Here is a 26,821-nt window from a genome sequence, read left to right as displayed (position 1 = left end):
CACACCCCGCTTTCTGTCTTATTGATTCAAAGGAACAGCTAAATATCCTTTCTTCTTCCAAACCTACCTTTTCCTGGATGCTCCATTACTGCTGGAACATCTAAAATCAAATAAATAAAAAGAAATTTCTTAAATTCAGTAAAGTTAGGTCATTACTGAGACAAAGCAGGGAAACGAACTATTGCTCATACATCAAATCTAGTGGCTGTGTTGATGAATGATATTTCAATGGAACTCTGATATTCATTCACTTATGTATCATCTATGATTCTCTCTCTCTCTCTGCATGTATGTGAAGGTTGTATGTCATGGGTGTGTGTAGGTCAGATGAAAACTTGTGGGAGTCAGTTCTCTCTTTCTACCATGTAGGTTCCATGGTTCGAATCCAGCTTAGGTCATCAGGCTTGGCAGCAAGTGCCTTTACCAGGTCAGCCATTTCGCCAGTCCACAAGCCATCTGTAGTCATAAGGACCGGTGTTCATAACTTGTGAATACTTCTTTTTATTTTATTTTTTTAATAAAACCAAAAGATTTCCATCTAGTTTCAGTACTACCACAACAGAAATGTATGTTAAGACCTGTCCTACCTACAGGAAGTCACCCTTTGGGTTGGGATTTAATGGAGAGGCTAGCCCCAAAATAAAGGCCTGCTTGTCTGTATGCAGCAATTTTTACAGTCAGAACCTTTCTCAGCTGTGATTCCCAAGAGCCTGAAATATAAATACATAGACCCTCCATTCCAAAGTGACCTGGCTCCTGTTCTAGGACGTTCTACCATAAGAGCGTTTCTCACTTTAGAAGACCACCTCAAGGGCTAAACTGTAATTTTTGTTCTAGGAAAGGATCCAGAGAAAGCTGTCACACTGTAGAGACACCTGTGAGGCTGGAGCAGGAGGATTGCTGTGAATCTGAGGTCAGTCTGGACTTTCTAGGGAGTTTCAGACCAGGCTGGGCAATAGAGTGAGACTCTACCTCAGAAAGCTACATCATCATCATCATCATCAATAAAAAAAAAGAAAGAGAAAATCTGGTATGCAGTACAGCCTGAGTTTGGACAGGCACTTTCTCACCTATAGGATGGGTGTGTTTGCACTGCTCCATGGCCAAGAAAAGCTGCAGAACTTAAAACTGGACACTGGTATATGGTATTTCTGATTTGCTCTTGATTCTTAAATGACAGGCAAAAACTTGGGCATAGCTGTTAGTCCAGTGTCTCATACAAGGTTGCTGCACCTTGGGGTTTCCAAGCATTAGTGCCCATACTTAGCTTTCCCCCTTTACTTGCCAGTGTCTAGCCAGCCTTCCCATATTTCCCTGTCTTTTTAAGTATGTCATTCACATTACTAATGCTGTTCTTTGCATCTAGTGAGTTTATCTCACGGTGTGATGTGGAAGGGTTTTCTATCTATCTATCTGTTGCTTTCATTGGTTAATTAATAAAGAAAACTGCTTGGCCTGATAGGTCAGAACATAGGTAGGCTGGGAAGACAGAACAGAATTCTGGGAGGAGGAAGAAGGCAGTGACTCAGACACCATGGAGCCAGCCGCCAGGTCAGACATGCTGAAACTTCCGGGTAAGCCACCTCCTCGTGGTGCTACAACACATTAATAGAAACGGTTAACCAAGATGTGAGAGTTAGCCAGTAAGAGGCTAGAGCTAATGGGCCAAGCAGTGTTTAAAATGAATACAATTTGTGTTGTTGTTATTTCGGGTGTAAAGCTAGCCGTGTGGGATCCGGGCGGGATGAAAAGCAGGCCTGCTCACCTCTCACTACAACGGTGATGGCTACACCATACCCAGTGGTATCCCTTGTTTTAACAGGAATCTCAGCTCTTTAGTTCAGCACTGGATCCTGCCTCACTTGTCAGTTCTACTCTTGTCACGTGTCCACTACTCCTGTCTAAGCACACTCTGCATGGCTGCTCTTAGCAATGCTGGACCTTTGGTCTAAAATGCCCTTTCCTTTCCTGTTCCAGCTCCCTAAACCGCCCCACCCCCACACCTGCCTGTAGAACCTCTGAAGCCTTCTTCAAGCAACCCTGATACATACCAACCTTCCTTCTTGCTGGAAATGAGCATCTAGGAACGATTTGGATTGTCATAAACACCAGTGATTCTCATTGTTATGCTAGCTCAGAAGCCTCAGTGGCTGCTCTATGCAAATTACTAGGATTATTTTGGGTTAGGTTCTTGGAAAACTAATTTCATCTCTGTAAACTGTATTTCTTAGGATGGAGTCATGTATGACCTTCCTGGCATAACATGCTCGCCAAAGAGAATCACACTTGCTTGTACAGAACAAATACACAAGTGACTAGATGCTATTGTCCTAAGACTGAAGATGACCCCAAACGTTCTCACAGCCCAGCTCTTTCTGCTATGAACTGATCATTCCTCCTTTATATTAGAGAGAAAAAGTAGCCCAAGTGTTCTCACTTGTGTGATGTAGAGGCAGAATCTGTCTGAAAACCCTCTGAATAGCTGCAGTTCAACTTTTTAAATGCTACCGTGGTGGATCAGCACTAACCAGGAAGAGTCAACAGGGAGACTTACCCTCTCCCCTTCACAACACCTGCCTCCATTTTACAGATAAACCCATTTTGGGTCTTCGCATGGGGTAAACTGCCACACTCCTTCCAGGATCCTCAAGGCAACACACGGACGGGGCTGGAGGGGGTCTATAGTTGGCCTCTGAACACCCCAGCTTGACTGGTCCTGTGGGTGTTCCATCAAACCCCTTAAAGTTTCATCTGTTGGAAAAACTGCTGACTTATTATGAATTATGTGCATGATTACCAGTCTAAGACTGCGATAAACCATAAGAGCAGCCCCCAAATCTAAGGAGACACATTAAATTCCATAAGTACGCTCATGAACAAGCACAAAAATAGGTATGTATCCATTAAATTTGCCTCTTTTTAGATACAGACGTCTTGTTTCTTAATGTCCTGGTTTGAGTTTTAAAATAGGTCACACGTTTCTAGCCAATTTAAATAATTCACACAGTAAATAAGTGAAATTAATTAATGTATAGAAAATCCCTCGAAAGCCTAACTCACGGCCACAAGAGGGGCTTATTTCCTGAATCCGTTATTATCCTAGAAAGTGGCTCAGTGGGGAAGTTCAGCCTATAAGTGGTCATGTGGTTTGTGTGGTGTGTAGGGGGGGAATTTAAATTTAAATTTAAATGAATTTAAAACCAACAATAAAGCAAACTATAAGTCAGCTTGCTTTTGGTTATCACGCAACTGCTAGAAATTCAAACCATGGTCCAGGATTAAAATACGCAGAGGATGGTCTTTTTTTCCCCCGCCTCCTCCACCAAGGTAACACTCTCTCTCCGTGCCAATTACAATAATTTTCTCGACAAGTACTTTCAGTAACATCAGTTACATAAAGAAGAGTGTGCCTCCTTACACACACTGGTGTTTATGAGCAGCCTGTAAGAATTCAAAAAGTGCGTTAATCATTGAAATGGCTCCCTGACTCTGTTGGGCTTTGTAACACTTAAGAGAGTCAATGTGGCTTTGCCATAAGGCTCAGACAGAGTTGGAGCAAAGCATCTTTAGGTCAGCATGAAGGTTAACTTGTCATCTGTTTTGTTTGTTGGGAGGAGTGGCTTTCGAATTCAACGCTATACTTCCACAGCAAATGTGTCCAAGGAGAGTTTTGTGGCTCCCAGAGGCCTTCACGACTCCGTATTTATTTACTCATCCTCTGTGCCCACATCACTTACTGTTACTAATCAACTGGGGCATTCAACCAAACCATCTGGAACAGAAGAACTAAAAGCACGAAGCTCTTCCTGGAGAAATAATTTCAGCCTCATCCTTGATGGCTAAAGATTAGATCCTGTAAAGAGACGAGCAGCCAATGAGCGAGGTAAATGTGATTCACAAATGTTTTGTGCCCTGGTCCTTGTGAAACCTGGGCTTTGAAAAATCAACATCTGCATCCCTCAATCCATTTTTATTTTCCTCTCTGGGGCTCCGACTGGTAGCCCAGGGCTTGTCATTTATAGGCATTGCTCTAACCCTCTGAGCTATAGCCCCACTCTGTGTTTCCCGTGGCTAAAAAGTGATTGAGCACGTGGGGAGATAGTTCGTTAGTAAAAGTGCCTGCTGAACCACCATGAAGACCCGGTTTGAATCCTCGGGACTCAGGTAAAGAGCAGGATTGGGGAGGCAGAGACACATCCCTGAGTCTGTACTGCCAGGTTCAGAGGGGAGATCATGTCTTAGCTCAACATACCAGGTAAAGACTGATTGAGGAAGATTCTGGGTATAAGTCATATAACACATGCCCCCCCCCAGTACACACACACACACACACACACACACCACACCACATACATAAAAAAATTAAAGTGATTAAAAACAAAACAAACCCAACAAGTTCTCACTATTTAACCTGGCTGCCTTGGAACTCACTGTATAGACCAGGTGCCCTTAAATTCATAAAGATTTATCTCTGCCTCCTGAGTATTAGGTGGCCTGTGCACCACACCACCTAAAATGTGATTTAAGCCTTTTAAAAATTTTATTTATTTATTTAATTTATTATTTATTTAAATTATTTTAATTTATTTAATTAACAATTTAAAATTTATTTTACTACTGACTATGGTTTTCCTCTCCTTCCTCTCCTCCATGTCCCTATGATTTAAGACTTTTAAGGTAAAACTACATTTATAAAATGTATACAAGCTTTCACTTAGAAAGCTAGAGTCCTGATGATCCAGTTTAGAAAACATTAAAGATTCATAGTACCACATGGCTTTAGAATGAAGAATTTTGGGGGGATGCTATACACCTGAAGCACCATCTTAGGTTTTCAAAGTCTGCACTGGAACTTGAATTGCCTATAATAGCTGTCCCCTAATAGCGGATTCATAGTGTTTATTTTATTTTTTTTTCAGTGTCTTTCACAGCTCCTAAAGTTACTGGATAATGAGCATTTGAGCAGGCACACTGTTTACTGCGATGTCAAAGAGTCCGCGAAAGCATCTTAGTGCCACAGAAGAATTACCTTCTCTTTTGCAAAATTCATGAGCATCCTCAAAACTCCTGCCGTCCAGGACTGTAGAAAGACTGTAGCAATTACCTTTAAATTTTATCCAGGGAACCGATGTTTCTGGGCAGAGCACTGGGTGCTCAAATGCCTTTGTTTCTATGAAGAAAAAAACCAGGCATGATTTCAGGCTGGTGCCTGGCCTCCTATACAGAGATAACCCTTATTTTTACAGTCAACGAAAGGCCAGAATCAATGCATTCATTAAGATTTTCATGATAATACCCCCAAAGACTGGATTTGATGTCAGTGGTTACAAATGAGGGTTAGGTTCTTGTATTTCTGTTACTCTTTACCTAAACATGCAGAGTGTGCTAACAGATTGCTTTGTCTGTTTACTTTGAGTGCTGCCTGGTGAAGGCATTGTCTACTGTTAGCCTAAAGCTTGGGGGGCATCAGGGAGATACAGTTCCTAAAGGAACTGATAGCTGAACGATGCTGGAGAAAGGATGTCTACATGTATAATACGTGTCCTATGCAGGGCTAAGTGTCACCGATTTCTAAAATCCTTAATTGTCAGTAAGCCCGCGAGAGGACGGCACATTCAGTAAGTGTCACAGTGAAACACAACATGAAATAAATAAGCAGAGTTTGAGGGGACTTTCTTTCTGGCACCAAGCCTGAGAGTCAAAATACATCCATGCTGAGCTCCTGGCCCCATTGCTTCCTGGCTGGGTGGCCTTGGGTATGTCCACCCTATGCTCAATTTCTTTGTAACAGGGAGCTAGCAACAATGCCATTCTTTTCCCCAGTTCGACAGTTTCATATGTTAATGTCCTGGCCTTGTTATTTCCATTTATTATTGTCGTGTAGACAAGTGTGCATGAGAGCATGTGTTCCACGGTGTGGGAGGTCAGAGGACAACTTTGGGAGTCACTTCTTTCTCTGTTTCCATGGGTGTTCTGGGTATTGAACTCGGGATGCAGACTTGCTCTGAAGCACGTTTATCTGATGAGCCATCTTGCCATCCTGCCCAGCAACCCTTAAAGTCCTACAATAAATATGCACATTTTTATCAGAAAAGAAGGAGACTTGAGTGCTTTGAAGAACTAATTTTGATATATAGGTGTGTGCATTTCTTATGCTTTCATATGTGTATACATGCATATAGACATCACTCATGCTTAATCCTGAACTGCTTTCATCTACAATTATGCAAAGGATGTGCGCTATTTGTCGAAGTATCCAGAATATAAGTTAATAATGTGGTTTTATGGAATGAGAACTTTAAAAGGAGATCTGAGGGAGAACTCGTGGTGCATATGATAGCAACAAAGAAGACACCTGGAAAGCGGGACCACACACGTCAGCGGGTGAGGATACTGAACCTCCCTGTTTTTGGTACTGCTGATGGATGGAGCCTTGGGAATCTGTTTAATGCTCTCAGTTAACTTTCATCTCCCGTAAAGGATTGGTTCAGCTGAACTTCATGTAAATGGAATGCTATGCAAAGTGTGGGGTAGACAGAGTATCAGCTACCACTGCCATAACCATTGCTCAAGAATCTAGCACTCTTGTCTTAAACCCTCAATTCAGATTCTCCAGAGGCTAAAGCGTACCTCTTTAGTGTGACCTCCCATTTTTCTCTTACCCTAACCTGGGATGCTGGCAAACTCAGCACCAGCTTTGCTGTCTGTATCCCCATCCTGCACCCCTCTGTCTGTATCTAAGCTTCTGCCTCAGAATGCTTCTCTATGTTCTGTGACTTCCTATCAACCCCGCCCATCCTTCAAGTTCCATCTACATATACTGCCACACCCTTCAAAAAGCCCTTCTGCTTCTCCGACAGATGAATCTCCTTTAAAACAGCAAAAGCGTTATTTACTATGCTGCAGACAAATGAGTGGGGACGGCAGCATAAGAAGAAGACATGCACCCTTTATTAATAATCCCTCTTTCCTCCTCTCCCAGCCATGTCTGGTATGACAGCCACTTGTCTTTGTATCATAGACCAAGGCTTCCCAAGGAAGGGGACTTCCCATCATCCGTGTTCGTATTCCCTGCTGAGCACAGTCCTGCACATACAGAAGCCCAGGGCACACTGGCTCTGTTGAATGGAATGAGACTTACCAGTGGAGACACGACAAATGGCACCTTGCAGAAGAGACTCACAGGGCTGTTCTATGCCAGCGGCCACTAGTGTCAGCAAAAACACAGTCACCAAGGAAGGTGGACTCGTCCTCCTTCCATAGGTGAAAGGGGATTTGGTGCCATCCGACCAGTCAAAATTAAGACCATTCTGGCGAGGAGGGAATTCAAAACATCACTTCACTGCCCACGACTTGCTGGAATCACCCCAAAACTACCCAAGCACTTACTCCTTCCAAATTCACATGTTTTTCCAAAAAGAACTGGAGGTCCATGATGGAACAGAGTTTACCTTTCAGTAATTCAAGTGTGTAATACTCTTGTTTTCAACAAAGCAAAACAAAAAAACAAAATAAAAAATCACACAAACGGAACTCTGCATGTTATATTTCAAGGGTAGTTAAATTAGTTAATTTGAGTTCTTCTGAGCAGGAAGCAGAAATCATTTTTTTTTCATGGAGATTCTGGAAATCTAACAAATTACCCAAAACATGGTAGCTTGAGTTTGAGATGTGTTTCATTGCATAAATGATTCAGTACTCAGGGATTCTTGAGAGTTGTTCAAAGGACCCATGGAGGTTTTATATTTAGAAATCAGGCATGTGCATATTCATCCTAAAAAGGATGTATACTCTTGTTTTGTAGCCCCAGGGTCTCAAAAACAAAACAAAACCAAAATAAAAAATCTGAAAAATAACAACAACAAAAACCCCCTGTAGTTTCCATATAAACCAGCTGTTGGAATGTTATATTTATGATTGTGTCTGGGAATTTATGTTGGCATGCTGGTTCCAGTAGCTGTCTCCCCCTAAGAAGTAGACAGAAAACTTTGCAAAGATGACTGACGGGACTTCGAACACCTACGTCTGTGGTGGAGAGCCCAATCAGTGGGCATGCCCCAGCCTGCTGAGAAGAACTGTGAGGAAGGCCTGCTGGAAATTGTCTGCAATGCTGGCCAGTTTCTGCTCCATGCATCAGGCAGGTTCTTCTTGCTGTTGTACCACGTCATATTGGCACGAGATGACTTTATAAGTTCTGTTTCCAAATTCTAATGTACTGGGGGACTGAATGCATATCAGACATGTTTGCACGGTATTCAGGAGTATCTAGGTTGAGAACAACAACAAAATTGCTTGTGGCGTCTGGACTACAGAGGACGTCAGACTTAACTGCTCTTTGTCACTACAGTGACACTGACCAGAGCTTTTCTCCCAGCAGTGATGAATTCAAAAACAATGACAGCACACTTGGAAGGTGTGTGACACTAACTAGGGCACTGGAACACTGTGGGTGGTTTGAAGTGAAAAATGGCCTCCATAGACTCAAACATTTGACCCCTTGATCCCGAGATGGTGGAACTATTTGAGAGGATAAGGAGGTGTGGCCTTGTTAGAGAAAGTATGTTACTGGGGTGGGCTTTGAAGCTTAAAAGGCCATGCCATTCCAGTTAGCACTGTGTGTGTGTGCCTATGTGTGGCTTTCTCTTTAAGGTTGTATGCATTTCTCTTTTTTTTTTTTTGTCCGTATTCTGCTATATCCTAGAACAGCCTAAATTTAGGAAAATGTTTATGCATCTGACCTAGAGGGAATTTAGTCCCTTTTGTATACTAGGCTGAAAAACTAAATCAGTAAGTGGTCTGGGCTTCTTAAAGGGCATGTTGAGAGGTGAATGGCTGAAGGCCTGGACTGCATCCCATTCCTGACCCTCCCTGGCTAAGAGGCCTGGAGAAAATCATCCTTCTAAAACTTACGCTTCAGGTCTATAAGAACTGGTAAGTTCTTCCTAAGAGGGTGTGTGTAGAATTCAACTGCGGTATCCACACAGGACATGCTCTATTGCATCCCGGACACATCAACAATTAATAAATTGTTTGCTCCTCACTGCCCTCCTCCTGTTTTGGTCATGTTCTCCACAATAAAAGTGGCAAGTGGAAAGTAGCCTTTGCCTTTGTTACGGTTGCTTGATTTAGAAAGCACACATTGTAAAACCTAAGCGAAATGGGGTCTATTATTAATTAACTTGTGACAGACTGTACTTGGTCACAGTGTCCCTCTTGGCTGGAAGTCTGTTTTGCCAGCCTATGCTCCCAGTTTATCGTTAGTTATACATAATCTATATGACACAAAGTACTATTTTAAAAGTGACATTGACACAATAATTAACTGAAATTTTTTGTTTCCTTTTACTGAGTTACAACCATTGCTTTTATGCCTAAGAATTTCTTCCAGTGCAATTAGTCCTTCCAAGTTTCAAAACAAAACACACATGATTTTGAGCAATGTGGTTTTACAGTTCATTATCCTGAAGAAGAAATATCTCTGGACACTGAGTTGTTCCTGACTGTTCGGTTTTCACTTTCTCTCTCTCTCTCTCAATCGTCCTCTCTCTCTCCTCTTCTCTCTCTCCTCGCTCTCTCTCTCTCTCCTGTGTGTGTGTGCATGTGCGCTTGTGTGTACATTTGTGTGTGAAGGCATGCGTGTGTGGGCCATGCATGTGTGTGGAGGTCAGAGAGGACAACCATGGATTTGCTTCTTTTTTTCTATTTGAGTCAAGGTCCTGCTCTGTTGTTTTACTGTTGTGTTTGCCACGTTAGCTTGCTTATGAGCTTTAGGGAATCCTCCTGTCTCTGCCCTCCATCTCCTCCCAAAAGTTTCTGGGATTACAGAGGCTTATAGTACCATACACCGGGGTTTTTAACTGGGTCCTGGGGGATTCAACTCAGGTCATCAAGCTTGTACTGCAAATTCTTTCATCCACTGAGCAACCTCCTCTGGCCTTTGCCTCTCTTTTATCCTTCCTTCCCTTCCTTCCTTTCTTTCTTTCTTTCTTTTTTTTTTTTTCTTTCTTTCTTTTGTTCTCCTCTTTCTCTTTCTCTCTTCTCTCTCTTTTTGTTCCTTTTTCCTGAGGCAGGGTTTCTTTGTGTACAGCCTCTGGCTGTCCTGGAACTTGCCTTTGTAGATACAGGTTGGGCCTTGAACTCACAGAGGTCTGCCTGCCTCTGCCTCCTGAGTGCTGGGATTAAAGGTGTGTGCCACCACCTCCTGGCTTACTCCTATTTCTTTTTACTTTCAGGAACATAGCAATTTTTTGGCTCAAGCCCAATATAAGCATATATTTATGTCAAAAATACAAGGTGTTTCATTGGAATAAGAATGAAAGTTTAATAGTATTTTTCAGAAATAGCAATTTTTAAAAACTGTCCTTTGTTAAACACACGCTGGGAACTATGCTAAGCTTTGTATGTGCATATAAAATAGTTCCTACCCTCATTTTACAGAAATTGGAATCAAGGCTCATAGAAGATGAAGTCATTTTACTGACCAGATTTCCAAGATTTCCAGGTGTCACATTATACAGCAAGAGTTGGGGTGAGTGTATTGTGACTCCTCTCTCTCCAGTTAAAGCCACCAAGATACAGTCAGGGGACCCTGTGGCCTTACTCCAGCTCGGTCACCCTTCAGAGACCTTACTTCTGAACTTCTTGACTGACGCTTGTGTGAAGAGGTGAAGTGGGAGCTTGTTGGTCAGACATGGGGCTTGTGCTCTCCCCTCTGTCCTGCAGTGCCGTGCCTATGCTGCTCATCCCCAAATGCCAAAGAAAGCAATCAGCGCATACGTTTGAGAAGAGGTCCAACTTTGCAGAAACAGAATCACTACTACCTTTAACTGAAACACTGCTTTGGTTTGTTCTGTTTCCTAAGACTAACATTCCTTATCTATGGAATGGAAAGACTTTGACCTATATCCTGGAATGGTCTTGAAGGTTTTATGGCATAATGTTTATAAACCCAAGGCATGGTACCAGGCACAGGGACACACAGGGAGTGAAAGCAAGAGCTGTCTTTGCTATTTTTATTATTGAAGGTCACTCAAGGACAATCACAGTGCTTAATCAATCCCACTGGATATAGGTGATAGCATCACACTTTAATTAGAATCTTAAATATCCTCCAAAGGCCCTGGTATCCCAATTGTGAGCCCCAGAGTGGGACCATTGGACCTGATGGAGCATTTGACAGGTGAGGCCCAGTAGAGGTCTTAGGTCACTGTGCGTGCCACTGAAGGGAATTATGGGAGTTTGGACTCTTCCTGTTCTATACTTTTGCCTCCCAGTCATGAGTTGAATGAATGGCTTTGTTCTGTTCCCTGATTCCTCCATAGCATTCTGATTTTGGCACAGCCCCAAAGCAATGGGTCTAACCTTCAAATTATTATGCCAATATAAATAATCTTCTCTTGTTAAAGTTGATTATTTCAGATATTCTATTACAGGGAGGGGAAGCTATCACATATGGCTTTGATATTACACTCCAGGAATCGTTAGGGAGTTTTCCCCCAGATATATAAATATACCACATTTCATATTAGCTGCAGATACTATTTTTGAAGCTTAAAAAAAAAAAGGAGTGAGGTCGGGTGCATGCTTTTAATCTCAGCACTTGGGAGGCAGAGGCAGGTGGATCTCTGTGAGTTTGAGGCAAAGCCTTGTCTACAAGAGCTAGTTCCAGGACAGGCTCCAAAGCTACAGAGAAACCCTGTCTCGAAAACAAAACAAATCAAATCAAAACAAACAAAAAGGAGTGAGTATGAACTGATGACTCATGTTTCGGGTCAGGGTCTCGCTCTATTGGCCCAGGCTATCTTGGAACTCACTCTATAGTCCAGGGTGGACTTGAACTTGGTAAGTGTTTTCTTATTTGGTCATTTTTAATCTCAGTCCTCCCAACCCAAGTGCAGGGATTATAGGCATAAAACTAAGCCAGTAAGCCAGTTCCCTCTTTTTTTTTTTTTTTTTTTTTTGAGACAAGGTTGCTCTCTGCAGCCCTGGCTGTCCTGGAACTCATACTGTAGACCAGGCCAGCCTCAAACTCACAGGCAGTGAGTTCTCTGCCTGCCTGCCTCTGCCTCCCAAGTGCTGGATTAAAGGCGTGCACTACCACTGCCTGGCTTCAGCTCCTCATTCTTTTTCAACGTTCTGGGAGACTTTTAAAATTGCCACCATAAGACTATGTTTAGACCTACTGTCAGTGTTCTCTGCGAAGTGCCATATGTTGGAATTTAATCCTCAGTCTGGAGGAGTTAGTGGGAAGAAACTTATCTGACTGTGAAGTTCAGAAGTAGGATCTCTGGAGGTGACCAAGCTGAAGTAAGACCACCAGGGTCTCCTGACTGAATCTTGGAGGCTTTAACTGGAAAGAAGGCTCAAGAATGCACTCACCCAGGCTCTTGCTTTATAATGTGACACCTTGGAAGTATGGCAGGTATATCAACAGAAGCCATCACTTTGACTTTGAAACAGAACTGTGCATGAATCAAAAGAAAAAAGTGTTTTTCTCTGTGTTGCTGCTAACATCCACCAGTCTAGGAAAATAGACTGGACCATGCAGACTCCCAGAACACAGGAGGAAAGCTATTTAGTGGTGCTAGGGTTGGTGTATAAACTCGGTTATCTGTCAGATGGGTTCTGCAGTTCTAAGTAGTGGGGGACACATGGCTAAATATGTCTACGTATAGAGGACAATGACCTATATCATAGCTGCAAAGCTGAGAGACAACAGGTGTGGAAGCAAGTTGGGAATAAAAAGAATAAAACCCCATTGTTTCTTACCTTGCATTTTTTCGTAAACAAATCCATAGCCTTCTTTCCCACAGTCATCAAAATACCATTTTCCAGTGAAATGAAAATTAGGACTACTTAGCATCAGGGCACAGAGTGGAACGCGCTTTTCATTTTAGAGGTATTGTAATTTGGTATCTTTAAAGGAATACACATTAGTAAAATATGATAAATATAAACATTATTGTCCACAGAAATCGAAAAAATTTGATTTAGGGCATAAATTGAAAAAGTAAAACACCATTATTATCTTATTTACATCTAATTAGAACCAATTCAGAAATCTCTTCACAGCCTCCAAGACAAACAATCATCATGATTCATAGTGTAATTGTGTTTATAGTAATGCATGAAACTGTTATAATGTTACATTATTAAAATTAACATATGGCTGGTAAGCTAATATAAATTTATAGCTTCAAAATACAGAAAGAAAACAGTGTTAGCCAGTAAGTCTCAGTTACGATCTCTTGTTAAAAAGATGTAAAAAAAAGAAAAAAAAATTTTGAGGGTCCTTGGAATACAGCACAAAGGTTAAAGTATACAAGACCCCGGTCTGATCCTAGTAAGCCTGCCCCCAGTACTTAAAACTTACATGTATGACGTCAGACGGAGACCAGTTAGAATATACCACAGGCTTCCTATTCACACCCACGTCTCGTGGTTGTCACTTTTAACCCTATCCACACATTCGTGGTCTGGCCGAAAAGGGTTCACAGTAATGAAAGCTGGAAAATAGAAACACATTATCTAACAATGCCACACAAGCCATTGGGGTCCATCATCAAATGCTGTTCATAGACATCATAGTTTAAATGACAGCAAAACTTCATTTTGAATCAAGTATAGAAATTCCTTATTTTGCTCTCATTAAGGTAACACAGCCTCTTTGTTTTGGTTTCAGCTTAAATTGACAGAAATTAGCTGGGTAACTTGAGATTTTAAAATCAGAGTCATTAGCAAAACAATATTCTGGTGTTCACTTACAACTTTCTTCAACAAACAAGGATTAATGGAGTATATTTAAAAAGAAGTATGTAAATGCCAAAGTTTCAAGTTAAAATGTATAGGTGAACTCAAAATGATCTTTGAAAAACTTACCATGCAACTGTAGTAGATATTCCTGAGAAATTACTTTAGTCATTCTAGAACACACATAAGTATATCCTCATCCTCTCCAGTGTAGCCATCCAGTTAAAGCCTCTAAAGTTAGCAGTTTCTCGGCAGGCTACCGACTCTCACAAATGTCGTGGTAGAAACCCTAGCGCTCAAACTGAAATTTCCTGTGTCTTAGCAGTATACTGTTTTAAATGTTGATTTGTAAGCGAAAGTTTGGAGGTGACGTTTTGATTACTATTAGAATGATGGTGGCCATTTTGGCTTGGTTGAACCCTTGGACTCTACCTTGCTCCAGTTCACTTTCGATGGAGACCAGCGTCCCGCCCTTGTCAACGCAGAAGTCCTGAGCGCCTGCCCAGGTCTTCAGCTCGCGGGTGTCTTTGGGAATCCACACCTGGAAGCACTATGAACAACAACAACGACACAACATGTTCATTTCTGCACTGTTCTATGTGAACTAAAGCAAGTTCCCAAAGGCACAGAAGGTCGGCCTTAGAAATGATAATTTTCTTAGGTAGAGAACTCATCAGCTTTCTTCTGCCTGCTCTGCAGGCATTAACGATGCTGCTTCGGGGTGAAGAGCGATTTGTCTCATTCACGTGAGGCAGAGCAGAAGCAGGGATGTGTTTGTCATCTGGAATGTCACCACAGCGTCTTCTGCTCTGTGGAGAACGGCACTCTTCCTAAGAAGGAGCCAGTCAGTTTGCAAGGTTTACAGTAGGAGATTTAGTCGAAGAATGAAGGAGTGGCTTAGCTAGACCCATCCAGAAGCTGACTAGCTTATTTTAGTGAGAGACGAAAGGACAGGGAGGATTGAAGTTCACTAGAAGCTCAGAGCCCGCCATTTAACAGAAAACACACAGGAAGTTACAGAAAAATACGGGGGAAATGAGAGGAAGACAGAAAAACAAAGCAGACAGACTGAGGGACAAACATCACCACCAACTCTAGGTGGAACATAAAAAATACAGACTGGAGCGTCACAATGAGATGGTCATCTTTAACAACAACAACAACAACAACAATAATCTTTATTATGCCACACACAGGAAGGTCAGAGGACAACTCTAAGGAGTCAGTTCACTGTGGGGGTCCAGGGACCAAACTCACGCTAGCCATGTTGCGGCCTGTGACCATCAAGGCAGAAGTTTTCCTGCTCTCCAATGGGATGAGAATCGGAATGATACAATTAGCCTAGTGTTGTGGAATATTAGTTTAAAGTGTGTTATTTTTGTTAATGTTGCACTTGTTTCACTCTGTGAAGCTGTAGTTCTTTGGCTGTCTAAAACACCTGATGGGCTAATAAAGACCCAAACGGCCAATAGTGAGGCAGGAGAAAGGATAGGCGGAGCTGGCGGGCAGAGAGAATAAATAGGAGAAATCTGGGAGAGAAGGAGGAGGACACCAGGGGCCAGACAACCAGACACCCAGCCACACAGCCAGCCACAGAGTAAGATAAGAAGTAAGAAAAGGAAAAAATTCCAGAGGCAAAAGGTAGATGGGATAATTTAGGTTAGAAACAAGCCAAGCTAAGGCCAGGCATTTATAAGAAAGAATAAGCTTCTGCGAGTGATTTATTCGGGAGCTGGGTGGCGGGCTCCCAACAGAACAAAGAGTAAAAAGCAACCAGCTGCAGTCTAGTGCGCTTATCTTGCTCGATAAAATGTAAACACGGTAAGAAAAGCTGAAGTAAAGCCATGAGGTAGAAAGAAGACCACAGCGCTAACACTTCCGGATGGGGTTTACCGAAGTCAGGAGAACCTTCATGCAGGGACACTCCGTGCAGAAAGTGCTGGCAGTTTCTCTTTCCACTCAGTTGCCTCCTCAATGAACAGAGGCAGCCCTAGTCATTGGCAGGTGTGACCCCAGGATTGAGCTACAGAGAACATTTCAAACTAACCCCAGTTTACCTAGAAACTCACAGAAGAGAGCGTCACCTTTCCTGTCTTACTCTGGGATGGCGCTCTTCTCCCTTAGTCTCTAATCTCCCATCTGTCAGCTGTCACCCCCTCCCAACAACCAACCATCACTGCAGAAAAGTGGGGCCAGTCTTCTTCGGCACACAAGGATAATCCCTAAAAACCCATCCATGGGACAGGAGAATGGCCTGTGAAATGACTTTGGTTTCGAGTCACCAAGCGAGGTAGGAACCTCGGAGGGGAACTATTCCATTCAAATAGTATTTATGTATCTTTTCCGTTTTTATTTTCTCCAGTGTAAACTTTTTTGGGGGGTAACAAGGAAACCCAGTTAGAGGGCAGTTGAGAGGGCTCAGTGGGAGAGCACTCGTCACGCAGCGTGATGACTGGGATTCGGATTCCCCGCACCCCAAAATCATGTAAAAAAAAAAAGCCAGGTGACACTGGGGCTTTCCACTTGTAATTCCAGAAAGCAGGAGGTGGAGACGGGGATGGCTGGAGCAAGCTAGCCAACACTGAGAGCCCGCCTCAATATGTAAGGTGAAGAGCATTTGGGGTGATATTTGAGGAAGAAAGCCAATGTTAACCTTGGGTCTCCACACAAACATGGACACACATACATGCAGCTATGTAATCGTGTACTTATACACATACAAACACTTGTGCATACACTCACATGATGCATGCATTTAAAGACAAAGAAAAATCAGTGCAGCCGGGCGGTGGTGGCACATGCCTTTAATCCCAGCACTCGGGAGGCAGAGGCAGGCGGATCTCTGTGAGTTCGAGACCAGCCTGGTCTACAAGAGCTAGTTCCAGGACAGGCTCTAAAGCTGCAGAGAAACCCTGTCTCGAAAAAACAAACAAACAAACAAAAAAAATCAGTGCAAATTACTAACTCCATAGAGGTACTCTACCCCGTTCTTTTGGGCACGTAAACTTGTCTCACTCACTACAACACTGAAGCAGAGTATTCGTGTCCTCCGTCTGTGTGACACTGAACTGTCCACATCCTCTACCTTAACCTTGTAGACCTGTGCTCTATGACCTTGATCTGAACATGCCCAGAAATGAGTCCATCATCTTTCCTTCTTAAACTATAACCTTACACTGAGGAAGCTCATGAGTGTCCACCTCACGGCGCTTCTCCAGAGGAGTCGGGATGGACTCTCGGCTAAGGTCACCACCCTTCCATGCCTTGGAGAGATCAGTATTCGGGGAGACAACCCCAGCGCTCTCCTTAACTGTTGCAGGCAACAATTCCTTCCCATTCTTATCTCCTGCTGTGTTTCTGGGCCGGCACGCTCCAAGACACAACTCCTTGCAATCAGTCGCACAATGATGCTCTCAGACATTCTAGACTTAACACGGCAGTTCTCATAGGGCACAATTTTCCCTCTTGTGGATATTGCAACAAAGTCTGGGGACACTCTTAGTTATTCTTAGTTCCGGGAAGAGTTGCCACTGGCGAACACAGATGGAGACTAGGACGCGGACAGATACTGCCGTGAGTGACCATATAATTTCCCGCAACAAAGAACTATCTGACCCAAAAGTAGTAGTGCCAGGGCCAATTTCTTCAAAACTCAGTTCTGCAAGACTCAGTTCTGATAATGTCGTTCTTTGGGGCTTCAATATATATATATATATATATTTTTGAGGATTAAAAGCCAGAAACTGTGATGTAACCCGAGTTACCGATCAAGAGAAAAGTGGGTTTCCAAGTCTCCTGCATGCCTCTTTCTTGTTTGCTTTACAAAGAAATGGAATTGGCTTTACAGGAGCTTCATTTTTTAACAACCACCCTTTTATCTGTTCCTTTTTATTCTGCTCCTTTCTTCTAATTACAAATCCCAATGAGCAGCACACACTAATTATTGAGAAGTCTTATCATTTAATGCGAGTTTGCCTTGGGTTCAGATAGTCACTAATGAACCATTCATAAACACCAGTGACTCTTACTGGCTCAGTCTGCTCCACCCTTCTCTCCAGGAAAGCTCCCTTCACTACCTTCCTTGTTTCCTGCAGCCAAGGTTTGCCAGTTTGACAGTGGAGGTATGGCTTCCTATTATCACAGGCTTATTTTCTAAATATACCATATTTACTAATAAACTCGGAAACAACATCGCTAATCAATAAGGCAGAAGAGCTGAAGGAAGAACGGCACCCTCGATTTTAACTTGTTTACCTTTTGACAAGTTTGCAAATTGTGTTCGAGTTATATGCGTCTCTGATCATAATTGTGAGTTAAGGAGGCTCTATAATATTCCAAATGACCTTGGAGTAATAAAATTTCTTTGTTCCAAACTAATTTTTTTTTTTTTTTTGTTTTTTCGAGACAGGGTTTCTCTGCGGCTTTAGAGCCTGTCCTGGAGCTAGCTCTTGTAGACCAGTCTGGTCTCGAACTCACAGAGATCCGCCTGCCTCTGCCTCCCGAGTGCTGGGATTAAAGGCGTGCGCCCCCACCGCCCGGCTGTTCCAAACTAATTTATAGTCAACATTTGGCAATAGAATCTGTAATATTTCCTTCAAATTTGGTCTTTTCTCAGTTTTCCACCTTCCTGTCATTGAATGTTGACGTCTGGAACTTTGTGAATATCCTTACTCTCTCCCTGTTCTCTGCCTTAGATGCTACTGAAGGAGCCATTGGCAGGGAACCAACACACACACACACACACACACACACACACACACACACACACACACATACACAAAGAGGGGAGGAGAAGAGAAAAGAAAGAAGAGCTCCCTCTTGGCCCTTCTGACTTGTCCTTCCTAGGGTAACATCTTGTCAACCTCCCCAAATGTCATTAAGCTACCTTATCACACATGGAGAAGATGATTTATGAATCATTGGAAAGGATGCTTAGCTTCCAGGTATCTTGGTTTTTAAAACTCTAAAAAAGCAATTAACTTGTCAGCTGAGTTTTTTTTAAAGTAATAAAAATTAGTCCTTGGAAGAGTTGATGGAGAAGGGGGACAGTTTAATTCCCCCACTTTTCTTCCTGTAGCTTTAAGAGTTAAGGGGAGTGTGGGGATGTGGTGGTGGGGGGAATGGCCCCACTGTGCGTGCTACTTCCCTCAGCCACAATCCTTTCTTCTCTGGCTTCCAGAATGAGTAGCCCATTAATACCAGTCCTTTCTTATCCATGGTTTCACTTGTCCTTTCAAGGACCCAGTCAGAAGAGTGAAGGCATTGACAGAGGTAGGCTCTGCGTGTGGGAACGAGAGGGGAGGCAGTCCCTTAATTTTGTTATAAGACATCATTTTATTTTATCACTGCTTATTGTGATTCTTTCTCTCCTTTTAAGGATTTATTTATTTATACATGTGTAGGCTAGGGCAGGTGTCTGAGGAGTCCAACAGAGGATGTTAGACCCCTGCCCCCCCCCCCCACAGTTAGAGTTAAATGCAGCTGTGAACTGCCCCATATAGGTGCCGGGAGCTGAACTAGGGGGTCTTCTGCAGGAGCAGTACAGGCCCTTAACTGCCGAGGGAGCTCTATAATCCTTATGGTTTCGTCTCCCACCTCATTTATAAATGGAATCTTGTCAAAGTGACACAGCCCTCAGAAGGAACCTCAGAAAGGCTTTCTCTACAGGTGGCTGCATTGGGAGGTGCTGTGGATATTTAAGAAGTGAAGCTGAAGAAGTCCTTATGAAATCCAGGTGTGCCCTCACAAAGGACCATGGGACCCTAGTCTCTGTTTCTCAGTCTGCCTACTCCCCGCCCCCACATATGCTCAAGATGCAAACACTTGCCTTTGGATTCTGTTTTAAAATGAAATTTTGGGACAGGATAGGCATTTGTTTGTATCTGTCTGTAGCAACTAGCTCTGGGATGCACTTGTCCTAACAGCCTTAAGAAACAAACCATCAAATGGATGAAGTAAAAGGCAATCAGAATCCAAATCTGAGCCAAAATCACAGAGAAGATATAGGGGAAAGTATTCCTGACACGTGGTTTGAGGCTGTGTTCTTAGTTGTGATACCAAAAGCATAAGACCCAGAAGAAAAAGTAGATACACTGGACTTCATCAAAATTATAGACTTAGGTGCATCAAAAAGCATTCTGATTATAAGGGAGAAACCATTATAATTGTTAGGGGTAAAATCTGATAGGAATTCATTACACATAATACTAGAAAGAATCTCTATAATTCAACAAGAAAAAAACCAAATGACTTAATTAAAATGCGGACAAAGGATTTAATTAAATTCCCCCCCCCCACCCAAAGTCCATGAATGAAACCTTCCATTACATATGCAATTGTAAATTGTTTGTTTTCTGGGAAAACACATTTGTCAGTTAAATAACTAAACAGGAGCCTCCTGACTTAGCAATTGTGCCTCTAGGTTTTTCTCCAAGAGGAATGAACAGGGGGACTTGGAAATGTATACACTGATGTACATTGTAGCGCTATTCATTTTCTATTTCTGTGAAAAAATGCCCGTGGGATATCGATGGAGATGCTGCAGGTAGTGTTGGTATTTTAATAATGGCAATTCTTTTAAAAAATAAATCTAATACAACTTTTTAAAAAAGAATATGGGACTGGTATGTGTGCACGTGCATGTGTGCGCGTGCATGTGTGCATGTGTGTGCGTGTGCATGTGCGCGCGCGTGCATGTGTTCCAGTTGGAGAGCCAGGCACCTGTCTTTTCAGAGGACAGCTTTGGGTTTCACTCCTTGCCTTCCACCCTGCTTGAGACAGGATCTCTCTTGTTCACCTGCTGTGTATGCAAATTAACTGGCTCATGAGCTTCGGGTGGTTTTCCCGCCTACGCCCCCTAGGTAGAAGCATGTGCTGGGATTAGGAGCATGTGTGCCACTGTGCCTGATGGTCCACATGGTCTCTAGAGACCTGAACTCGGGGGTTACGTTTAACAAGACACGTTCTTTATACACTACGACAGAGGCTGAACTTTGACCTGACCCATATTTTCATAAAAGTCACACAATTGTGCAAGCCTCAGATTTCTCAGATGCAAAATCGGAACCATAACTGTCTATCTTAAAAATCAGACCAACTCCCCTTCACGCATAGAGTAGGGAACCCTGATGGCTCCTTGGCCTTGAGAGGGAGGGAGGGGAGGTATGGGTGGAGGGGAGGGGAGGGGAGGGAAGGGGGAGAAGGACGGGAGGGAAGAGGGAGGAGGAGGGGAGGGAAGGGAGAGGAGGAGGGGAGGAGATGGAAATTTTTAAATATAAAAAAATAAACCATGAAAAAAAAAAGAAAAAAAAATCAGACCAACTAAGAAATATTTATGAAACTGCCCAGCAAAATCAGAAAATCAGCCAAGAGGTGAGGGCACTCTAAGTATTCATGACGGGTGGCTAGATGGCTGAGCAGAAAGGTGGCCACATGTTGTACAGGAATAGTTCTGAGCCAGATATCTACCGTCAGCAGTTCAGCTGTGCCCCTTACAGGAGATTATCCCAGCAGGCTTTGCTGACTGTTTCCTCTCACTGGGAGGAAGAGGCTCGTGAGACCCTCACCTGAGGATGAGTTTCATCGAGCTGCTTCACACCACCTGGTCTATGTGACACTGATCTAACTACATGTGGCCTGGGGGAGGGGCTAGAGTATACAGGCAGGGGAAGGTTAGGGGAGGAAGGCTCTCCGTGTGGCTAGGGCGTCAATCCCTGATAGGTAAAGACTTTCCCATAAGCAACCCTTTGCCTACACTCTGTAAGGAAGCCCAATAAACTGAAAGGTTCTCCAGAGTGGCTTTTGATAGAATAATACCTTTTGGTTTGTCTTTGGGACCTCAGGTATAGGGTAGATAGTGTTTATATCTCCCACTGGGAAGGGGTTTTTGGCAATACATATGCCATAGAATATTACTCAGACTTTAAAAGAATAAAATCCTGTCACATGTCATAAACATTGCTGAGACTTAAAGACATTATACTAAGTAAGCCAGTTATAAAAGGATGGGTACTTCATGTCTCCATGTTCAGGATATAACTCAGAGAGACATGAGATATAATGGTGGAGCCATTTATTTAGGATGCAGGATGTGATGGGAAGAAGAATAGGGAGTGTGTTACTCAATAAATATAGAGTTTGGTTCCGTAAGAAGAGAAGGACCTGGAGATGCGTTGTACAACATATTGATGCCAAACACTGGCAAACCACACACTGAAAATACTAAGGTAGAAAATTATATAGTAATTGTATTTCACCATATAAACTAGCCATATGTAACTAGTCATATACACACATACATATATTATATATTATGCATTATTATATGTAATCAATATATTAATATTTAGATATAATGTATATTTTTATAAATATAATATTAAATAAATTGATATATAAATATATCACATAAATATATTATCTAAGTATAATTATATGTGTTTGGTGTGTGTGTGTGTGTGTGTGTGTGTGTGTGTGCAGAATTCAGGTAACGTCACTGCCTGAGTTAACAGTGGCAGCAAGATGGTGAAGAACATGCCTGCCGGTTGTGACCGAACACTAGATTTAAATCTGACGGTCCACGATTAAAGAGCAATTTTCAAGTTAGCGTATGGAATTATGACACCATTTCATTTCTTAATTCTCTAAGAGTTAAGCAATTACAGTTTGGATTCATTTAGTCACTTTCACCCAAGGCCTCTCAAAGTTATTTTATTACAAAACCTAAGGAATGGAGGCCAAGTCTCAGCCTCCCGATGGGCGCATCAGAGATCATAACCTGGTTGACAGCGTCCCTGCTGGCAAGCTTTACTCTGAAATTGAATTCGGCACTGAAGCATCAGCTTTATGAAGCTCAAGATGACATTGACCAAATTGCATTATTGGTTCATCAGTTTACAGGTGGGTAGAGTCCTGAGGCTTCTGGGCGGGAAGAGGAGGAGGAACAGGATATGGCTCTCTAAAGTTTACTTGCGGGCTGGGGTGGGGCTGGATGAGTTGGCACACAGGCACACAACAGGTGTATACACGCACTGCAGACGCGCACACACTCCTCTTTAGTGACTCACACGGCACAAGGGACATCACTAGAAAAAAACGCCTCCACAAACGAGGGGTGGAGGCACAGCCGCCTTGCAACAGACCCATTCTGTTTCCCAAAGAGAAAGCTTCTGAAGTCATTTGAAAGGTGTGACAGTGGCAACTCAGGGTCCTGTGGCTAACTGGTGCTTCAAACAAGCAAGCAAGCAAACAAACAAACATGCCCCCCCCAAACCCACTCTTACTTTGAATTACTTTTCAACTGGCCATTCCACAAAAGAAAAGCAAAGACGATGTTATAAGAAGATTCAACCTTGTGGTTAAAATAAAGCCAGCCTTTGGGCACGTCCCATGTGGCAAGGTGGCTTCTTCTCCTCGATGACCCACATCTCCTCTCTCTTACAAATGCCGGCATAGGAACAGAACAGTCCTCAGTCCCCCAGAGCCCTGTGGGAGGAGACAGGTCAGAGAAGCTGTAGGAGGCAGGACAGCCCCTCTACAATCTTTATGGATCGATTTTCATAGCTGCTATGCTTTTCCATAATTTTATTTTTTGAACTCTGGAAACTGAACTAAACTACTAAGTACAAAGAGCTCTAGTGGCAACCCCCTGGGCAAGGTGCCATCTGAGTAATTAGAAGATAAGAATGCAAAAAATTTTTCACAAAAGTAGACAAATGCCATCATTGAAATAAGATTAATTTAAAGTCATATGAATATTTGTCTTGGGAAGCAAAATAAGCCTTCATAGTTTTTAAGTATTCAGCTTTAGTACAGGGAAAATGATTCTAAGACAATAGATCATCATTTTAAAACTTTATTAATACTTCTTCTGAAAATGCAGGATAAATATACCTAATGTAGATATATAAATCCTAAAATGTTTCAGTGCTGACATGGTATCTGGGAAGGCATTTCTAGTTTCAGATGTTTAGCCAGGAAACAGCTCGCTTGTAATCCCCTGCAAACATCCCCAACTTGAAAACATCAAAACACTTCCTATCTTACTCTTGTTGGATAAAAGATGCTCAGCCTACATAATAATGTAGAATAATTAAATCAGGAACTTCTCAAAAAGGAGGATTGCTCGGTCTTGACTCTTATATGAGGCAGACTCTTATATGACCATGTCTTTTCTAAGCTAGCTCTCCAACCTCCCAGCCTTTTGCAAACCATCTTTTAGTTTAGAAGGGCTGCAATTCCAGAGGAAAGTGACAGATGCCTGTTCGTATTGAGTAAAAAACGCCAGACAAAGAAACTGTGTGCACAGCGCAAGGCGGGTCTAGCTTTGTGTGTTAAAATAGGCATTAAAAACCATGAGCTTCAAAGGTGGGGCTGAGCTGTGGCTGTCAGTGCGGATCAGCTGTTCTGGTCAAACAGTCCTTTCCATAGGCTGTTGTGACACCTGCTGGCAAAACAGGCGGATTAGCTACAGCTTTCCCCTAGCTCTGCAGACACCCGCCCACAGTCTCCTCTCTCTATTTCTCTCCTGACCATGTTAGTTATGAGCATGGCTTTTTTTTTTTTGTTGTTGTTGTTGAAAGAATGGCTGGTGTCAATAGATGCTCAAATAGGCAGTACTGTTCTCAGAACACAGAGAAGCCAGTCTCAGGGTGCCATCGGATCAAACTTGCAAACAGATGCTCATCTCAGATGAGCAGTCATTAGTGCCAGAAATAATGAAATTGTAATGAACAATAAAAAAAATAATAAAACAGTGAACTGAATGTAAGTTTTTTAAAAATTATTTTTAAGTGATTGGTGTCTTGTTTGTGTGTATGTCTGTGAGGATACCAGACCCCTGGAACTGTAGATACAGACAGTTGTGAGCTGTCATGCAGGGCTGGGAATTGAACCCAGGTTCTCTGGAAGAGCAGCCAGTGCCCTTACTTGGGGCCATCTTTCCAGCCCTGAATATAGGTTTTAATTATATGCGGGAAAACATTCATAAACTGCACAGAGTGAGCCAGTTTACAAACAGGAAAGTAGAGATGGATGAAGAGTAGCCTGCACACTGAGGTTTCACAGAGAACAGCATTTACAGGACATTTTTTCACTGTATCGAGCCACTTTAATAATCTCACCTTTACAGTTGTGGTAATTTCTACATTTAGGACATTTTACTTTTCCTCCCACACCTTCTCTGAGGCTGTATTTTTTAAATTCTATTCCCACTTCAATCCTCAAGCATTAGCATATTTCTTTGTAAAATTAATGAACAATTCTTAATTGTTTTGGGTAGGGGACAGAAACATCTTTTTGCCTATATTGAAAACGAAGTGCATGTTTATCTTAAAAATGCATTTCTTAATTTCATTATTGCATGTGTATGAGCATTTTGATTGATGCATGCATGTTTTACCACATGTGTGCTGGTTCCAGAGGGGTCAGAAGAGGACATTGATTCCCTGAAGTAACTGGAGTTACAGATGGCTGGGAGCCACCACGTGGGTGCTGGGAATAGAAACCAGGTCTTCTGGAAGAGCAGCCCATGTTCTTAGCCCCTGAGCCATTTCTCTAGATAGGAGCTCATGTCTGTAAGTCCCAGCAGGCTCACTTTAGGTTCTGCTGGCGCGCAAGGACTTACCCATTTGCAAGTTATGTACAGGAATGTGACTGCATGAATTTCGCAGGATGGGTGGTCATCCAGAACCCCTGACAACTGATGAGATTGCACGCAATCAACGGCAAAAACAAAAGTAAGCTTTGAAGGAGCCTGGGGCCTCTAGAGGTGTTTGCAGTGCAACCCCCAGAACATAATAAGTGAAGTAACCTGTTACGGAAGAAATGAAGGCACACCACTGGCTCTGGTTATCCACTCTCTTCTCTCTTCCCTCCGTCCCAGTCCTGGAATATCAACAGGTGACCCATTATGCCAACTGTGGGAAAAATTTTAGAAAATTAAAAAGAATTTATTTTTTTTCACGCGTATGTCATGTCCTTCACTGTGTCTGTATACACTTATGCCACATGCATGCAGATCCTGTGGAGAGACCAAAGGGGGCATCAAGCTCCCTTGAGCTAGAGGGGTATGTGAGCTGTTCAGTGGTGGCTGGAGAACCAAATTCTGGAACAGAAGTGAGTGCTCTTAACCACCGAGCCATCTCCTCCAGCCCAGAAAAATTAAACAAATATTAAGGTCTCATTTGGCACGTTCAGTATCTGAGTCCATCCTTGTAGTTCTCGGATACGGACTGAAAGTATAATAGTTTACTCAATTTAATTAAGCACACGAAGCATTGTACTTACAGCTAATACTGCATTGTGTGCACCCAAGTTCTCTAAAAGTAAAGTATATGCTGTGTTTTTATCACATACACACACAAAATAAGGGAGGCAGATGCCTTCACAAGTGATAGGCACGCTTGTGGTATAGACTGGTGATGGCTAAAACATGCCTGCTCCTTTGGTTAGAGGAATGAAAACTTGTAAGTTAGGATAACAGTTGAAGGCTATTCCAAACCGGTCACCCAAATCCAGTGCAATCATTCTGCACATACAACTTGTCAACTAGTGTTAAATACAGATTAATCTTGGTCCATACTGAGTTGGATCACTGGCTCCTCCTTCTTCAATTCCAATCCACCAATTTACACCGTGCTTTGATAGCTATTAAAGGGAAGAAAAAAAGTCGACATTTATTGTTCTTGCTTACATTTTGCACTATTAAGACAATGAGATGCTATTAGCTCTTTGTTTACTACGTTTTTACCTAGTTACATACGGAGGAGCAATGAAGGGCTAGTATCTAGAGAAAGCTTGACATTGCAGTTCTAAAACACTCTTTGTCCACCATGAAAACAGAGTAGAAATGACCACTGAAAGATATTTCTGTTTCATTCCGCTTTGAAAAGCCAATTTCTAACTTTGTAAGAAAGCCATAAAACATAAAGAGAAGATGGACTCCTATACTATAATTAGTGGCATCTTTCTCCTGGTGATTTATGGAAGCTCACTGCAAGATGTCATATCTATTTGACAAACAAGGTGCAAAGACATTAGCAGAATAAAGATTTCCGAGTGTATGTATTAGTCT

General features: G+C 42.5%; 1 protein-coding gene across 1 annotated transcript in view; it reads right to left on the bottom strand.

Annotated features, from left to right (window-relative positions):
• Positions 1–26,821, bottom strand: part of Pla2r1 (phospholipase A2 receptor 1) — a 122,534-nt gene that overhangs the window by 1,321 nt on the left and 94,392 nt on the right. The window contains 30 exon segments of the mRNA XM_038335986.1: positions 68–100; positions 2,574–2,598; positions 2,600–2,716; positions 2,718–2,751; positions 3,744–3,775; positions 3,777–3,853; positions 5,030–5,170; positions 7,142–7,184; positions 7,186–7,262; positions 7,265–7,310; positions 8,024–8,046; positions 8,049–8,118; positions 8,120–8,155; positions 8,157–8,174; positions 8,176–8,220; positions 8,222–8,265; positions 12,769–12,891; positions 12,894–12,915; positions 13,373–13,426; positions 13,429–13,451; positions 13,454–13,487; positions 13,489–13,505; positions 14,182–14,299; positions 23,099–23,137; positions 23,139–23,194; positions 23,197–23,232; positions 25,559–25,622; positions 25,624–25,641; positions 25,643–25,664; positions 26,330–26,394. Coding sequence (XP_038191914.1) covers positions 68–100; positions 2,574–2,598; positions 2,600–2,716; positions 2,718–2,751; positions 3,744–3,775; positions 3,777–3,853; positions 5,030–5,170; positions 7,142–7,184; positions 7,186–7,262; positions 7,265–7,310; positions 8,024–8,046; positions 8,049–8,118; positions 8,120–8,155; positions 8,157–8,174; positions 8,176–8,220; positions 8,222–8,265; positions 12,769–12,891; positions 12,894–12,915; positions 13,373–13,426; positions 13,429–13,451; positions 13,454–13,487; positions 13,489–13,505; positions 14,182–14,299; positions 23,099–23,137; positions 23,139–23,194; positions 23,197–23,232; positions 25,559–25,622; positions 25,624–25,641; positions 25,643–25,664; positions 26,330–26,394 — 1,552 coding nt within the window.

Source organism: Arvicola amphibius, chromosome 7 (genome assembly GCF_903992535.2).
Source record: "Arvicola amphibius chromosome 7, mArvAmp1.2, whole genome shotgun sequence".
Classification (NCBI taxonomy): Eukaryota; Metazoa; Chordata; class Mammalia; order Rodentia; family Cricetidae; genus Arvicola; species Arvicola amphibius.
The sequence above is the reverse complement of the archived record's forward strand: the minus strand, read 5'-3'. Positions and strand labels throughout refer to the sequence as shown.